Source organism: Aythya ferina (genome assembly GCF_964211825.1).
Source record: "Aythya ferina genome assembly, chromosome: 8".
NCBI classification, from domain to species: Eukaryota; Metazoa; Chordata; class Aves; order Anseriformes; family Anatidae; genus Aythya; species Aythya ferina.
This window is the reverse complement of record NC_140304.1, coordinates 8,742,717-8,761,034: the sequence shown is the minus strand read 5'-3', so window position 1 is coordinate 8,761,034 and position 18,318 is coordinate 8,742,717. Positions and strand designations below refer to the sequence as shown.

The following is an 18,318-nucleotide window of genomic DNA, read 5'->3' as shown; positions in this document are numbered from 1 at the left end:
GTACAACTTCAGAGCTCCCTGTTGCAACCACTAGTACAAACAAGATGCCCTATGTACTCTGATTTTCTTCATCTATATTGGTAGAGGTTTCTTACAGAGCAGAGGGAGAGTCAAACAGAGGACTGAGCCTTCAGAGATGAACTTTTCTGGGGCTCCAAGAATGAAAGACAGAAAGCAAAATTGAAGTGAGTATGCAGGGAAAATATCTTCTGTCTTCTAGGTGAGCTATTTTTTTTCGAACCTCAGTGTTATGAAGTAGATGATCACTGCCCTCTCCAGTGATTTTAGGTGATACAATGTGCATATACCCAATCTTACTCCCAGTTTCTCCAATATTTTTGATAAGAGGGTGAGAACCTTTCACACTTGTGAAGGACAATTTATGAAGAAATGCCTGTGAGCCAAAGAATTATGTCAATAACTTTCTTTAAAAGTGACCAAATAAGAAACGTGATTCATTATTTGGAAAGATGTTATGACTGTGCATAGAAGATTAGGCTGTGCTTTCTGCCCTGGGGCTAGAAAGCACATTTTTGAAAAAGACCAGAGTGTTCTTTTCTGAGAAATACTTCCATACTGTTGTTGCCTTTCTCCTGTTAGAAGTCCTTTCCTCTCCTGTACGGGGGTATAGGACACTAAAAGAGGAAATTTGATCTTCCGGTGTTATAAGGCCAAGGTCTGTAATACTGACCAACATTAGCTAGCACTTTCTCCTGTCCTTTTGGTTCAGACTGAATTTACACAGATGTTTTTTTCTGATCAGCTCACAAAAGGCCACGGGGAACAGGAGTACAAACGGTGTGATATGACACTTATAATAAAAATAAATAGTGGAAGGAAAGGAACTGAATCCAAGGAATTTGTGCCAGATTCTACTCCTCCTTCTTTCTAGAATGCAGAATGCAATAGATACTACGTGAATGTATTACATATAATATTCTAAATTCATATGCTGGCAATGCAGAATTTTTAATGTTTTAAATATCCTGAATTGTCCACTAACCTAGCACACACTAAAGTACCTACAGCAATGATGCTTCCAACAGGCAATGTTTCTGGATTGCAAAATGCTCTAATATTATTTTATTCTACAGGATCATGTAGAAAACCTGATGTTCACATTTTGGATGACCATGTAGATAAAAGCGTGTTCCTTCCTGGAGATACAATTGCATATTCATGTTCAGAGGGATTTCAAACTGCAGATAATATGGCAACTGGTACTACAAGTTGTGAAATAAATGGTGAATGGAAACCAGCACCCAGGTGTCTTGGTAAATATTTTTCTGCTTGCTGACCAGTGTAACTGTATGAACTTTGTGAAGTTTTATTCTTTCATTTGGTTTTGTTATAATCAGTGCTAAATGATGATAAGAGCATGACTGCCTCCTCTACCTGCTCTGGCCCAGAATCGCTCCTGCCTGGCTGCTGGAATCCAGGCCAGTGCCACAGGGATCTGGGACCTCTGCTAAGGCCAAGGGATGCAGCTGCCACTTTCCCCTTTGCAGGTTCAACCAGTAACAAAGCTGAGCACATATCCAAGACTCACAGACACAGGACACTGACACAGCCACATGAATTGCCACAGGCAAGGCTTGCGCTCAACAACACGTGCATACAGCACTCAGATAAAACATAAATATGGACAGCTACGTCCCCTTCCTCCTCTTCAGCTGGTAAAGATAGAGTTTCACTAGTCCAGGTGCACACACAGCACTTTCTAGGTTCACAGGCACATGCATTCATGGAGCCCTCAAGGCCTTTGCTTGCCTCACTCACACCAGTGTCCACCCCGTAGCTGTTTTTTGGGACATACTGTTCCCACTCCAGTGGCTGGAAGGTAAAGACCCCCACAGGCTCCAGTAGCTGCACTGGAACCCCACCTACTTAACTGGCACCATTTTTTTTTTACTCACACACATACAGTAGTTCTCACCAGTAGCTAGCACCTAAACCTTGCTACATACAGGGGGATAGAGAGTGACATTACACAGTGAGAGAGTTAAGAACAGATTTAATAAAATGCAGATGATAGGACAGACTGCAGTGATCAGGTGCAGGGCTCAGCCAGGCAAACATACTGACTGGCACAATGTTACATGACTGGTCCCTTTTATCTCTTTTCTGCCTATCCCGATCTTTGTTCTCCTTGCGCTCACTTGCCCCTCCATGTCCCCTCATGGGTTTGTATGGTTGTGTCAATTCCCACACTGTTTCCCTTCCAGGTTCTCCCTGGTTTAGTCTTAGTTGCAAAGACTAGATTGATTATCTTGAAAGTGGTGCCTGTAGTTTTTTGATAGCTAACCAATTAGTGTGACTGGGAAGTTTGTTTCTTGTCATTGCCTCCATGTTGTTTTTTTTCAGGGCTGTGCGTCTGTGTATTTTGTTTTTTGGTTTCCCCTGTTTCCATTAGTAGTATCTCATGTACTTTTTGTAGGTCTTACAGTATATGTTAAAATATTTTGTCTTTGTAGAAATAGAATGTGAAATACCAATAGTGCCCAATGGATATATTTCTCCCAGGGAGGATAAATATAGCAATGGAGATGTTGTGAATTTTTTCTGTAAAAAAAAATACAAAAGAGTGGGACCTGCCTCTGCTCAGTGCTATTACTTTGGATGGTCTCCATCACCACCAACATGTAAAGGTAAATCTTTTGTTGACTTTATTGTGGGAGGAAATGTATGAAAATGCCTGGGTCCTGAAGACTTTTGTGGTCACCTTGTCTCTAAAAGGGCAGGTACTGGTCTACATGTGGTATTATTCTGCTATTTCTCGTGAAAGAGTCTGAGCAGTTGGATTTTCAATGATGTTCACTTTTCTGTGCGTAAAAACATTGAACATGTCTAGAACATTTTTCTGGTCATCAGCCCAAATATTTTTCTTGTTGCCTTATTCTTTTATCTTCAGTTATGCCAACTGGAGTTCTGCAATAACTGAAAGTGAGCTGGTAAATGACTTGCAAAAAATTTCACTGCAATGTATGAAAAAAATATTATTTATTTGAAAAGACATAAATAGGCTGCAATATGGCAGCCAGGAATTATTTATTTGAGCAATGCCCTCTCTTACTCTATCCTGTTTTTATATTTAAAAAAAAATGTTTTTGGAGATGATACATAGCTGAAATCAAGGCAAAAAAAAAAAAAAAATTCAGTGAAGGCTTTTTACTATGAAATTCCTCAGTTGCATCCTGTAGGATTAACAACGTCATGCAGAAGGGAAGACATATTCCCCTATTCTTCTTCTGAAGGAAGCTCAAGATGGCAAGAGCATCTCATATTTCTCACATTTCTTTCCTGCTTGATCAGTTATGTTGTTGTCTTTCTTTTTGCTCACTCTCTTTTGCATTTGAAAACAAGTATATTTTATGTTGTTAGCTCTTCAGCTCAAAAGCATGTTAAGCTCCCTTGGCAAGAGTTCATTCCTTTAGAGGTACATATTACTTTCTGGGTGATTTGCATAACATGCCATTGTTTCTTGTAGGTTTTTTTTTTTTGTTTTTTTTTTTTTGTGAAATGCATGTCCATGTAACACTTTTCTTCTCTTAAAAATGGTTTTGTTTCATCAACTGTTTCTTTTATCATGGCAGGAAATTGACAGCACATGGAAGTAAGAGAGTAGACTGAGCCAGGGTCATTCATCTCAGACTATGGGCTGCAGCCCAACATGAATCCAAATAGTCAAAGCCTGTTTAACCTGTTCTGTGGATTTTTCTGAACTTTAAGCAAGAATCTCAGTTTATTTTGTGCTGCACTTAATATGTAAGTGTGCTGATAGTACTGAGTAAAGAGCATAAAATTAATCTTTTGATTTCAGAGAATCCCAGAGGCTGTGGACCTCCACCTGAGATTACCAATGGAAGTATTGCTGCTGGCTCTCTGCAACAGTATCAGCATGGGAGTAGAACAGAATATGAATGTGACACCATATTTAAATTGGTTGGATCAAAGGAAATAGAATGTGTTGATGGACAGTGGTCACCTCCTCCTTCTTGCATTGGTATCCTACATAATTCTATATATAAAAAGCTGTGGTGTTGCCATACAAAGATAACCAGAAGTAAAGTAAAGGAGCTAATGCCAACTGATCACTAGGAAAAAAAAAAATGCTGTTACAGTAAAAGCAAGTAAAACTAAGTCTCCAGGTAGGTCAGGACATGTTCTGACAAAGTAAGCCGGATATGCCTCCATCCTGAGGCTTTATAAACTCAGTACAAATGCCACGGCCTGTTTCCAGCAATGACAATACTGTATGTTGCAGGGGCTCAGGGCTGCAAATGTGATGACTGTATATGCATTGTGTTGCTGTCTTCCCTAGGCTAGAGTTAGATGCACCACATTTTTTTTATAGTGCTGACATTGAAATGGTGAATGGTTCTACAGTCAGGTGTTCAGCCTCGACACAAGCACCCACTCTCTGTGCATGTCATTAGATGGTGTACCTCAGACCACAGAGTATGGATGTCAATTGCAGGAGTGCAAAAGTACCATTCACTTGTTAAGACAGTGTCTCAGAATTGAAGCGAGAATATGCAGATATAGAAAATAATTAGGAGTGTCCTTAAGGAAGAGAACCAATAAACATTGTGTTTTCATGGACTAGTTTACTTTGTCCTACAAATCATCTTCTGTATCAACTGCAGTGCTCATCTAAGTGCCATACAAATTCCTTTATTCTCCCCATAATATGTCTTAATATGCAGAAATACCCACTCACTCAAGATACTTCTCTCCTCAAGCTCTGATCCTTGTGTAGTTTGTGTACAGAGAGATCAAATGGAAATATCTTCAACAGGTGGCTCTTCTGCTACAGCTGCCCCTCATTTTCACAGGGCTCTTGAGAACTTTCTTTTGCAAATATCTATCATCTTCCATGTTTTATTCAACTGTTCAGAAGATTCTAAAACTACTTTTTTTTTTTTTTTTTTTTTTTTTGCACGCGCGCGGGGGGGAGGGGTTCTGGGAACAGGCAGAAAGGGATATGCAATCATGTGGGTCTCCTTCCTTAGAAACCAGGCTAAAATCCATTAGCAACAAAATCTTCTGCACTGACAGAGGTCCAAAAGACTTGTGATTCCCTTGGAAAGTCTGGTGGTCTGTTTGAATTCTGACACATCTTCCAAGAGCAACACTGATGTTTTAAAAATGTATAGCATGGAGAAGAATGATTGCTCACATCTTTTTGATATTTGTTCCACAGAGAACAGTTTCTGTGCACAAGTTGGAAAAAAAGAGTGGTTCAAGATTGAGCGCAAAGTTGTTCAAATCCAGTTTCTGAGATTAACATGGGTCTTTCCTCTTCCCTGTTCAAAATCGGCTGTATGCCCCTACCCTGATACATCCCTTTTTCCTCCCTCAAAATAAATACCCTCATACTGCACTCAACTGTGCAAACCATTAACCTTTACTTTCACTACCACAGCAACAGTGGCAGCCCACAGCAGGAACCACAGTTAGCACATAGAGATGACAGCCCTGCAGCTCTCTAAGTGATGTTACAGTGGGTTTCAGCTCTTGTAGTAACACTAATTGAGAGTGCACATTACAAATGTGTAGGTGGGTTACTGAATATAATTTTGATTGATCAGAATCAGGATCCAGATGAGCTGGATTAATTGAAGGTTTTCTTACACTTTAGGATTCATGTATCTTTGAAAAACAGAATTTTGGGAATTAACCTTAGCTGAAACTACTTGGGGAGTATGCTGTGGAGTTATTGCAGTGATGGAAAAAGAAGGAAAAGGTCTGGAAAGGGATTTAGTAAACTGACTAAATTACATACATACCTCAGCTCTATAGAAGGTATTGTTAGTTAATAGGAGTAGGTTTGACTTACCAAGTGCAAATGTAATTCTTTTCATTTAATCCTTTCAGATACTCAAATGTGATTCCTGTAAAATTGTGGAATATTTCTGCTCTTTTCCACAGAAGACAAAACACCATGTGGATCACCTTCCTCTATCCCGAATATTGTTCTTCACCAGCAAGACCAGCTCGAGTTTTCTCATGGTGATGAAATATTATATGGATGTGAAAACGGCGATGCTGGAAGTATGAGGACAAAATGTCTTAATGGGGAATGGAAGCCTTTACCTCTTTGTGATGGTAATCTGTTTCCATAATATTTCAGATATGAGTTTAACATTGTATTCAATATTTCAAGATCTTCAGGAATCAATAAGTAGCCAGAGATACTATAGTTTTATGCATCTTAACTAAGTGCTTTTTTATTTACTCCTTTTAAGCGTGAACATGTCCTTCATCCTGGAAAGACTCCAAAGGTACAAATTAGTAAATACTCTGAGTCAGTCTGGGGAAAGAAATGGACAGTTTCACAGTGGGTAACATCAAATATGATGACACATCAATTATGGCACTGCACACCTTTGGTGTGCAATGACCTTATGACATGAGTATTTTTTACCTGTTTTCCAGTGTTCCTCACCAACAAAGACCCTTCAGAAGCCTTGGGACATACAAGCAATAAAGTCACATGCCTATTGTATTACTTACATGGAGATTTGTGTCTCTACATACTACTTTGATTTTTTAAAATCCTAATAGAAATTAGAAATAGTAGTAATAGCCATGATGTGCTGGTCTTATCTTATCCTTGCCATTTTTATGTAGATTATTCCTTTTCATTTCTGATCAGTAGTTTTCTTTTTCTTTTTTTCTTTTTTTTTCTAACCTTCCCATTTAGTTTCACAGTGCATAAACTGTTGAAAGTAGTCATTTTAAAAGATGTGAAATAAACCCTTTGCCTAAGTCACAAAAAAAAACAATGTATTGGACTCAGTAGGTTTAACAAAAAAAAAAAAAAAAAAGTGACAAGTATTGTATGAGAAGGTGTTTTGGCTGGAATAAATTTGACTGGAGTATATAGGCTTTTATTTATCTTTAGTGAAATACAGTTTATTATATTCAGTTCTTAGTTTCCCTTTCTACAGAAGTGATTTTGTATTTCTCAGGGATTTGGATACGCTGTACCTGTATTTGCAGTTGAGGACTGAATCTGGAACAAAATACAATCCGCTTAGCTTTCGCATTAGCTTGTCTTCTCACACTCAGAATCACCAGTCAAGGACACAAAATGTGGTTATGACTTACATACACTTTCCCTGGAGACTGGTACCTGGTATATATTTAGTGTGGAATACTACTACCTCCATGCTCCTGTTTCTGCAAGCAAAAGAAGGGTTCTATTCTTGTTTGTCGGTTTTGAGGAAGAAATGAATGCTTAGTTTTTCAGTTAATGGACTCAGCAGAAGGGATCCTGTTAAAATAAAATAATTTTGTGAGCAATACCAGTCTGTGCTTTAGATAGCAAGAACAAAATTTTGTTTCTGTAATCTAGGAATCTTAGGAGTTACTTCAAACTACTGTAAATGAAAAAACATCTTCACATGGACATGCATTAGGAAACCAATGACCTCTTCATCAGTGAATGCACATGTACATCTTATCTGAATCAAATCTGCTCTTTAGCTGTTTGTGTTGATTTTATTCAGCTCCATCTCATCCCTGCGTGACTCCAGTGGATGTTGACGTTGTACAACTTAGCTATTTTTCCGAGCCAAAAAAGGAGACTGAGCCACATGGAGTTATACGGTATAAATGTACATCAGCTGACAACAATATTAAAGAGGCAACTTGTGTGTCTGGAAAATGGTCACCGGAGATTAATTGTACAGGTGTGGTTTTACTATGCATACAATTTCTTCTTTTTATATTGGAATGATAAATGCTCATTATTAAAGCTTATTAGTATCTCTGTGCCACTAGTCTGAAACAGAAATGCTAACACGCTTATATATGTGTGTGTAATCAACTATATGCTAAGGGATAGTCATGGGAACTAATGATGGGAATGATTTGAACAGTGAACAAGGTTCAGAGACACTATTTTAGTGAAGCAGACCTAATAATACCTACTATGACAATTGGAACAGTTGTGACAGTTGGCCCTGTCACTTCTGCTGTGAGAAAAGATGCAAAGATAAATTTAAGCTTTTTTTCTTCCAAAAGGGCTGTACCCTGGTAGAAATGGGAGTAGCACATAGCTCAAGTTCCAGCCAAAGTTACTTTATTTTCTTTAAAGTTCAAAGCTCTTCTTTTGCTATTTTTTATTCTTTTTTTTTTTTTTTCCCAGTCATTTCTTATCAAAACAACAGGAAAAAAGCTGAATTGGCCAGACTGCCCCAATCTAATGCACACCAAAGGTCAGATGCCTGCAGGATTGCCTTCAAGAGTCATAGGTAGAGCAGGATATTGCCTGTAAAAGAGTAAAAACAATCATGGCCTCATTGCCTGCTTTGATTGTGCGATATTGATGGGAAAGGATGTGTGGAAGTGGAAGAAGTGCATAGGGTGGCATTCTCTTTCAAAAACAGTTCCTACCTTCCCAGTGTTCTGAGACCATGAGAAGCAACAAACCAAACTTCTGAGGTTTTCTCCTGCTCAGATCTACCTCTTTCCCTCCTTTTTCCTTTCCTATGACAGGAGCTGACCCTTATTCCTTGAGCGGCAAAATTCGTATTTATTTTTTTGTTTCCTTTCATGGTTCTCATTTAACTCCACTATTAGCTATGCCTGGGAAAAACAATAACAACAACAAAGCAAACAATCAGAAAAGCTGGCAAAACCAACCACACAAACTGTAAACAACCGAGAGAATTGGTCCACAAGCTGGACCAGTTTTCCTGAAATACCTCACCATACAGAGAGAGTCAGGGAAAGTACACAAGCTTGTGCAGCTGTGTAAGGGAAAGAGGGGACTACCAGCTTACATTACTGAAGACAATTTTGATGTAGAAAAATATATTGATGGTGTATTTTTCTGACCATGTGTTCTGTGAATACATGTTGAAAACATGAGCATCTAAAGGCAGCTCTGGTGTTTCTGAGGCAGAACAAAATTATTATGATACTAGTTGAAGCTTCAGGTAGCTACTGAAGACTTATCTAATGCCAGTGTTTTCTTGGTTGTTAGTATTGTAATCTGTGGTGAACTGTTACGCTTTATCTTATGTTCTGTTATGATGTGCATATGTGTCTTCAGGTGAAAGCACTTGCCCACCTCCGCCTCAGCTGCACGGTGCTAAACAGATACCAGCTGAAAGAAATTACAAGAATGGGAGTAAAATAATTTTTTCGTGTCTTGAGAGTTTCCAGCTCATTGGTGGGAATGAAATAACATGTATAAATGGGAGATGGCAGTCACCACCACGCTGTGTCGGTCAGTAGTGGATTTTTTTTTTCTATTTGTTTTATTATGAACTTCTGTGTTATGTACTTGCACTCATAATTAGCAGAAGGATGATGTTATTCTTGTTAAGACTGCCCCAAACAGGTAATTGTGCAGAAAAGCAATAGAATGTAAGTTGCTAAAGAAGGTGCAGTTCACCAATTGTCATGTAATAAGTTTGTGGGGTGTTTTGGTTGGTTGTTTTTTTTTTTTTTTTTATTTAGACAAACTCATCTGAGATGGAGCATAAAACCTTCAGGCAGCTCCTCAGGAGCCGTGTGTTTATTTATGTTGCTTGGATGTAGTTTTAGCAGTCTTTGTTTGTTTGTTTGTTTGTTTTTGTTTTGTTTTGTTTGTTTGTTTGTTTTCTGTCTTTATTCTTACTTGATTTTTCTCCTTTCCTTTGTGTGACTTCTTCCTGTAATACAAATGTGAACGATATGGCATAACTTTGGCCATCTGTTCTAAGGAATCATAGAACCACAGAATGGTTTGGATTGGAATGCACCTTAAAGATCACCCAGTTCCAACCCCCTGCCATGGGAGGGACACCTCCCACCAGACCAAGTTGCCGAAAAGCCTCATCTAGCCTGGCCATAGGCACTGCCAGGAATGGAGCATCCACAGCTTCTCTGGGATGTTCCTGTGCCTCACCACCCTTTGAGTGAGGAATTTCTTCCTAGTATCTAATCTAAATCTACCCTGCTTTAGTTTAAATCCATTACCCCCTGTCCTATCTCTACACTCCCTGACAAAGAGTCCCTCCCCAGCTTTCCTGTAGGTCCCCTTTAGGTACTGGAAGGCCACTGTAAAGTCTTCCCAGAGCCTTCTCTTCTCCAGGCTGAACCACCCTAACCCCAACAGCTTGACTCCATAGGAGAGGTGCTCCAGCCCTCTGGTCATCCCCATGGCATTCCTCTGGACTCATTTGAATATGTCCATGCTCTTCTTGTACTGGGTGCCCCAGGTGGGGTCTCACAAGAGCAGAGTAGAGGGGGAGAATCACCTCCCTCGACCTGCTGGCCATGCTTCTTTAGTTGCAGCCCAGCATACAGTTGGTTTTCTCAGCTGCAAGAACACACTGCTGGCTCATACTGAGTTCTTCATCAACCAACACTTCCAAGTTCTTCTCCTGAAGGTTCTTCTCAATACATTCTATGCTCAGCCTGTATTTGTGCTTGGAATGCTGAGGAATGCACAAGCTGACTGTTCAAACATTGCTGATGCAGATGATATCTTGTAAGCAGAAGTTCATTAAGAAGTAGAAGAAAGTGTTTTCAGAAATGGGTAGGAGATAGATGAGCGCAGGACAAACGGGGTGCGAGCTGGTGACTGATATGCACAACATGCCAAGCAAGCCTGTATTTTTAAGCTACAAAATTCTAATGCCCTGTGGTTTCTTTCTTCTTTTGTTGCTTGGGAGACTCTGTTTCCACTGATATGGCAGAGATAGAGAAGAATAATGGAAAAAGTGCTTGAGCTGTTCATAAAATAAGCTATACTGCAATAAAATTCTCAGTCACAGTTACTAAACAAGAAGTTTGATTGTAATTAGATCTTTTGTCTTGTGGAATTCAGAAGAAACATATGCTTTCAACTTGTGTCAGTTGATGAATCCTAATTCACTAGTAACCAAAAATGTACATGAAACATAAATTATATGTTCACCCCCTCTACAGTCATGTAAGAGAATAGCATAGTGGGACAACCCCAACTCAAGAGGAGTTTGTAGAGGTTTAATCCACTCTATGTCTGGGGAGGTAGGTTATAGTTCTTAAGCTCTGCTGCACTCTGGTATTGTCCTTATGTCATCAGGAAACCCCCCATGACATTGGTATAATTTTATTAGTGGTGGACAAGCTTAATTTAGTTACAATTCTAGAAACTCACTTTCACCAGGACAAAATAATGTCTCTTCTGATTCTCTGTCTATGATTTTTATAATTTTCTTTTTATTAAGTTGTAACTATATCTCCTTGTCAAGATGTGGGAAATGGCTCTAATTTGGTTCAAAGTGAAATGAAACAAATCCTTTGGGGATTTTCTTTGAGGGAGAGAGGAAAGGAGTTTTGTTTTGTGAATCTCACATACTTCATCTTACTTTCAAGCCACATAACTTTTGTTTGGATTTTTTTTTTCTTTTCCTTTTCTGTTTTAGACTGCATATGTCTTTGGAATATTAATTGTCTTGTAATACTATTTGTCTCTGTGCTTCATATTTTAAAGAAAATCCTTGTTTGCCACCGCAACCTGTAGAATATGTAGATGATCTTAGGCTGGAAAATCAAAACTTAAAAATGGAAAAAGAAGGGAAAACAATTTATCTGGCTGGTGCTACACTGGATGTGGTTTGTCGTCCTGGATATATGTTAGATGGACCATCAAAGATAACTTGTTCTATGGGAAACTGGACTTCAGCTCCTACATGCTCTGGTAATGTTAAACAAGACTTTTCCTGAGGTGTACTTAGCAATGAATCTGAAATTTTTTAAACTGGAGCTTGAACTGTAGCAACAGACAGTAATTCCATATTTTGCTATAGAATGTTATTTTTCCTCATGAATGTCTTCAAAGCAATCCTGGTGGGGGGCAAGGCTGATACAGTAGAACACAGTTTATTTTTTTATATATTCCCGTGGTATATTTGCAATCTATGTTCAGAGTCAGTCTCTGCCAGATGAGTCATGGGCACATCCTTACCATCCAAGGATCTGTTTTCTACAGAGTCCACTAGTGAGTAGAAATTGCTTTGGTACTTCAATGATAGACATCACTTCTGTATAGTAAAGGACAGAAGCCTTTACCAAAGTTTTCTGGCAGGGCTAGAAACATAATCTAAATCTTTGCATTGCCTGAAGTTCATGTCTATTTAGAGTACTAACATTTAAGTTTCTGAATGCTACCTTTTATATAAAATCCACAGGCAGTGATTGACTATGCTGATGGAATAAAAGGCATCTTTGGTAGGAGCAATACAGTCATTCTACGTGTATCACATTACCAAAAGTTTCAAGTTTGCATATCTTTTCAGAAAGACCATGTGAAAGTATTCCAACAGTGGCCAATGCTGCTTTTGAAGGCAGGAGCAAGAAGAAGTATGAGCCTGGTGAAACAGTTCGCTACCAGTGTCATGAAGGATTTCAGGTCACTGGTCCCCCTGAAATTTTTTGCAGAAGGGGAAATTGGTCAACACCACCAATCTGTGAAGGTATAGGTTGTACTTCTAAGTAGTCTATGATCCTTCTTAGTCTTCCAGGAACAGTAGTTAATGTAACGCCAACCGATATGTGCAAGTGAGTCAGACCAGTAGAGCTGATCATTGAGTTGCTTTTAATAGATTGCTACAACACCTGTTTTTCTGGTCCCTGAGAAGCACCAAGCAGAACTGATCAGCAAAGAAATCTTTTCCCCTTCTGGACTGAAGCCAGTAGCCACAGCTTCGCTCACTGCTTAGATCAAGCAGTCAGCGGGTTATGGAGGAAAGTGTGCTGGCTGCAAAGAGTGACATAGCTGGTAGCCTTACATATTTTAATTGCTTATCACTAGAAATTTCACTCTATGAAAGTTACCTTTGAATAGTAAACAAACCACTTTGTTCTCCATGGCTTTGGCACACAATTCTGGATGGCATCAGTCTGCACATTCAGCTGGTCTCTGCAGCTCCTTTCCTCTTTTTAAGTCACTATAGGCAAAAAAAAAAAAAAATATATATATATATATATAAAATAATTGCCTGGTGAAGCATTGCAGAATGAAAACCATAGTATCTTCCTTTCCTATTTGTAGAAAATGACCTACCATATGCAAACCATCTCTCCTCATCAGGAATAATGGTTCTTCTGAATGCGCTATTCTGTGATAGCCATATTCCTGTCCTACGATTCTTAAACGCACATCTCTTTTCAGATGTTCGCTGTGGACCCCCACCTGAAATTTTCAGTGCTCATATTACCAGCCCTCAGCAGCAGAAGTATCTGCCTGGTGCCAAAGTGCATTATGAATGTGAAAGTAATTCACAAATTATGGGTGTAAATTATGTCACTTGTTCAGATGGACACTGGACAAAAGTGCCAAGCTGCAGAGGTAGGAATTTGTGCTTTCATTATGCCTGTTTGCTTCGTGGGGACTGTTTGGATTACCTTAATACTAGAAAGACATTACCTTTTTTAGTTTTGTCTTCTTTGTGTACTGCAGCTTTGTACCTACTACTGCTTTCTTGCACAGAACTTTAATTTAGCTTAATGCTTCTAGAAATACTATGGGTATTTTCATCAAGAGCAAAAATATCTTGAAGAAAAAACACCTAGAGTATGCTGACTTGCTATTCTTCTCTGCAATACAAGTAATTTCCAGACTACACCATTTTACTGAGCTTCACTAGAAAGATGTGTAAGGGCTCCTCTGTTGTGTTCAACGCTGTCAGAGAGTATCGGAATGGCAGAAGCACTAGAGGAGAGAAACAGGTGCTCTTCTCTGAGGCTCCACTATGACAGAGATCCCAGCAGAGCCTCAGGAACTAAAACATGCAGATCGGCTGGGTTCTGCAATGGCAAGAAGGTTCCTCTGAAGAGGAGCTGTGCCGTCCTCCTAGTCCCTGCCCAAATCTGTGGCTTGAGGCTGAACAAGTGCAACGTGGCAGTCATACACCTCCATGGAGTCAACTTTACTTACCTGTCCCATGAGTAGTACAGGCTGATAATGTCTTCCAGAGCTCTGCAGTTCAGCAGAGAGCCAGCTTGGCTGCTACATCTGTGATTTTGGGAAGCGCTGGGGATCTCAGCAGAGGGCCATGGCCTTGCAAGGAGGCTTTTTGTGGCATGTGGTGTAGCTACAGAAACGTTGCCTTTTTCTAGAAGCTCTCACTGTCCCGGTCATCTCCTGAGAATCTGGAAGGTGTTCTGCTGCCATTGTCATGTTAATTTACATTCCTGGGGCTCACAGTGCCCCAGAAAGCCAAGGAAAAAAGAGCGGGAAAATCAAGTCATATTAGTAAGGCAGTATTGTCTCTTGCGCTTAAGAACATCATCTGGGAAGTAACACAATGATTCTCTTAACTGTAGTTTGTGTAGGGGAACACGTGAGTGCCTACAAATTGAGTGGAGAAATGTCTCTTTTCAGATGTGACGTGTGAACCTCCTCCAGAAATTGCTGGTGGAAAAGTTCAAGGTGTTAAAAAGCCAAGGTATTTGCCTGGGGAGACAGCTCACTATCAGTGCTGGCAAGGTTTTCAGATGATGGGGGCTTCCACCGTAACATGTCAGAATGGGACCTGGACAGAGCCACCCCAGTGCAAAGGTGAGTTCTCTCTCTCTCCATGCAGTAGACTGTCAGTGAAGACTGCCCTCAAGCTAGCTCAGTGGCATTTAGGTCTCCAAATTTCAGTCTCAGGCTTGTGAGCAAGTGCAGCAATATCTGTCAGACTCAGGAAAAAGGGATTTTCCGTGGTATCCCTCCATTTGTAGTGGCAGGATGTGTTTAATGGAAGTCTACCAGATGGCTTCACTCAAGGGGTGCCACATTTGGAAAAGTACCCTGAGGCTGAGAGGAACTGCTGGCCAGGTCTGATTTTGAGACTGCAACTTTTCACTTCTGCAAATCTACTTTCTGAGAATGCCTAATGTGAGGAGAGTGAGAAATTGTGCTGTCTGTGCTGGAGAACAGAGCTCACAGTTCTCCTGCTCGCTGACATCCAGAAAATTCAAGTGGTGCATTGCCTTCGTGAATGCCGTGCAATTGAGTCAACTATTAAATTACCTGTGGGCCGTAGCTGATGGGTGAGCTAACAGCTGGTACCACGTTGGTGCCCAGCATTTCACGAACACGTTGAATAATCTCATTTGATTTCATGAGGCATGTGCTAGGTTTCAGCACATGAACAAATGCAGCATTTGGTGTCAAAGCGAGTTTTCTCTCTGCTTTCCTCCAAGTCTCTCAAAGTGCTGCCTACATGGTCTTCTGAAGAATTTGTGGCTAGGCCTCTCTTGCAACTAGAGTGGTTTTCTTTCTAATCTTCTTTCAGGGAAGGGTAGAAAATGTGGCCCACCTCCAGATATTGAAAACGGAGACATCCTTTCCTTCCCATTACCAGAATATGACCAGGGTCAGACTGTGAAATACAAATGCCCAAGTTTCTACATCCTGAAAGGACCTGAGCAAATCACCTGCATTGACGGGCAGTGGACAAATCCCCCAGTTTGCTTGGGTAGGTGGAAGCTGGTGCTGTGTGGCCCAGAGCTGTGTGAGCTGCTCGTTGTCTTTTTCTCAGGCCCTGCAGGCCCTGCACTTGTGAAGCTGTGCTTGTGCTGGGGCTGCGATGCTGACAGGGCAGAAGAGCAGCTGGTGTTTCTCCTGTGCAGAAGGAATTTCCTCTGGAGGTCAGCTCCTGTAGCTGCCTCTGCTGCCTGCTGTCCCTCCCTGCCCCCAGTCACCAGCAGATCCAGGAGGGTGGGTTGGTCTGAGTGCAAGGAAATCCAGGGCCACGAGGGAATGAATTTGAGAAGTTCTGGGACGAGGGCAAGGAGAGAGCCCAAAAAAGACACAGGGAGGTTCATAGCTGAGTGCCCCCAGCCCAGGCTGTGCTTCCCCCTTGCCCTGTGAGACTGTCAGAGGGCAAAGGCCTCTCCACAGCGGTGTGTGGCGATTCAGCCATCATTGTTTTTCCATTTTGCCTTCTTAAGAATGTCTTCCCTGTTGGAAAACTCATAGGGTGAGAGCTCATTGCTGGAAGAGTTTTGTGAAGTACACCTGTAGGCTCGGAGAGGGGAAGAAAATGTATGTATGGTACATTTGTATGAATTTATTACATCCTTCTCTTGCCTTTTCCAAGCGGCTTGTACGGCCTCTGAAGAAGATATGGACAGAAACAATATTGAGCTGAGATGGAGAGGAGAAAGAAAGCTGTACTCGACATCAGGCGATTTTATTGAATTTGATTGTAAAATAGGACATGTGCAGGACCCGGCATCTTCCCCATTCAGAGTGCAGTGCATGGACGGGACATTAGAATACCCATGGTGCAAGCCAGGAAGTAAGTCACCTCCACTCTGTCACTGCTTGGCCGCTGCCTTGGTGTATTTTTAGTGCAGAAGCTGAGGGGAAAGCCCCTAGCAAGTGTGCCTGGGGAAGAAATAGCGGGGCACCAAGGTGGGAGAGCACCCTGCAAAGCTGCAGGCCATGAGGGGAGGCTCCCCCAGGAAGCCACCGACTGGAGAAGCTGAGCTGGAAAGGCTCCTGGGGAACAGGCTCGCTGGGGCTCATCAGGGTTACTGGTGCTGGGCCTGCCCGGCTGGTTCCAGGCAGGATGGAAGGGCTGGTAAGTTCCCTGCAAGTGGCTTCCCTGAAATTGGAAGGTGCCATTTCCCTGACTGTGGCAAGGCTGAAGGGAGGGAGACCATTTCCTTGCAGGCTCTTCGAAGCCTGCCTGTTCAGGCAGGGCTTTGTCCCAGCAAGCTTCTCTCCTGCTTCTCTCTTGCAGCCACAGCTGTGCCCCCTTTGCACCCATGGCCTTCCCGGCTCCTCTCTGGTTGTGCCCTGCTCTGGTGTGTGTGGAGGCAGGGGTCAATGCCCATTGCACGCCTTCACAGGCTTCTCCAGCAGGAAACCTGTGCTTGCCTCCTCCTACAGTTTCCCCAAGCCGCAATTACTGTGACATTGCTGAAGGGTATGAAATGGGCTTTTGCCTTTCATCATCGGCAATTTGCATTGATACAGGTGGGGTCAGATGCAGCAGGGATGCAGCACAGGAGAATAAGTAGTGTCAGTCACTCAGCTGGTACCAACAGCTTCACACTGTTGACAACAAGGTCTACAGGCAACTGATGAAAGTACTTTCTCTTGTGGTGGTGGCTGTTCTTTAATTTTTCTAGTTTTTCTCTAACTTATTTTTTCTTCCCAAGGGAACTGTAGTTTGAGTGAGATGGCTATGAAGAGGAACAATATAAAACTAGGAGATTCGAGGAGAAGACCTAACATATATCGCTCCAAGGAGACTATTTTGTTTGAATGCAAATTTTGGTTCCGGGAAGTCTCAAACCCAGAGGATTTTGAGGCACAGTGCCACGATGGAGTGATTAACTACCCGCGATGTGAATGTAAGTGCTCTGTGTGGAGGGCACAATGCTCTGTAGAATTGTGGAGAAGAAGGGAGAGTCAGCTTTAGGGGCCTTCACTTAACCCTCTACCAGTTTGTGACTGTCGTGGGGCTGCTCCTGTTCCAAGGGGCCTGGGGAATCAAACTGAAGCAATGGGAATGCTAGGCAACTTTGCTGTCCACTGCTCTCAAGAAACATGGCTATGTGCCAGCCTTGGTGTTCATTCCTTTTCTATTTTCTCTCTTTACATTGCAGCGTATTTTGGATAAATGGAAAAGGCATGAAGGAACCCAGCTGGAGAAATGAAAGATCCTTTGACCAACCCAGTGATTTGAGCTCAATTTTCCCTGGAGTTTGCTGTTTCATTGTGCTGTGTTTGCAGCTTAGCCAATGTTCTGTGTTGGAATTTGCCTTTCTTTTTTCCCTTTGAATTGTTGGATGATTGTTTTGATATGTTACCATTTTTGTAAAAGTATTTACATTTTATCCATTCAAATGACTGTACTTCCTTCTTACTCTTGTTCTGTATTGATCTCACTGTTATTTTATTAACATTTGCTTCCTGAAGTAGGCTGGCTTTGGTGGCATACTGAGACATCAATTAAAGTGTGCAGCTAATTTGCAGATCAGCAAGTAGTGTGTGTGTAGTCTTGTGTGCTCCTAGCTTCTTCTCCGTGTACTTTCCTGGGAGTTTAGCCTGGGGTCATGGCAGAGATGAGTGTCCTCACAGCCTCATCATGATGTGAAGGCGAGTGCTCTCCTTTAAACAACTCAGGAAAGTCTGTGGATCATAGACCCCAATTCTTATGCACAACTTGAACCTCTGCACTATTTCATGAAAGGGCAAGATTTTGGATTGAAAGCAACTTTGATTCCTTGGGAGGAAGGCTTGACTTCTTGGCCTTGTGCCAGATTCAACGAGGCCAGATGGGATCCACGTAGGGGTAATGTGGGAGCTGTTGGAAATGCTCACCAAGC

General features: G+C 41.5%; 1 protein-coding gene across 1 annotated transcript in view; it reads left to right on the top strand.

Moving 5' to 3' along the window:
* Positions 1–17,973, top strand: part of CFH (complement factor H) — a 37,412-nt gene extending 19,439 nt beyond the window's left edge. The window contains exons 11-24 of the mRNA XM_084528159.1: positions 1,095–1,274; positions 2,475–2,648; positions 3,821–4,003; positions 5,932–6,108; positions 7,515–7,697; positions 9,065–9,241; positions 11,477–11,683; positions 12,282–12,458; positions 13,157–13,333; positions 14,369–14,545; positions 15,270–15,452; positions 16,077–16,277; positions 17,146–17,340; positions 17,596–17,973. Coding sequence (XP_084384285.1) covers positions 1,095–1,274; positions 2,475–2,648; positions 3,821–4,003; positions 5,932–6,108; positions 7,515–7,697; positions 9,065–9,241; positions 11,477–11,683; positions 12,282–12,458; positions 13,157–13,333; positions 14,369–14,545; positions 15,270–15,452; positions 16,077–16,277; positions 17,146–17,340; positions 17,596–17,609 — 2,405 coding nt within the window. The 3' untranslated portion in view covers positions 17,610–17,973. The remainder of the gene's footprint in view (positions 1–1,094; positions 1,275–2,474; positions 2,649–3,820; positions 4,004–5,931; positions 6,109–7,514; positions 7,698–9,064; positions 9,242–11,476; positions 11,684–12,281; positions 12,459–13,156; positions 13,334–14,368; positions 14,546–15,269; positions 15,453–16,076; positions 16,278–17,145; positions 17,341–17,595) is intronic.
* Positions 17,974–18,318: the final 345 nt, after the last annotated feature.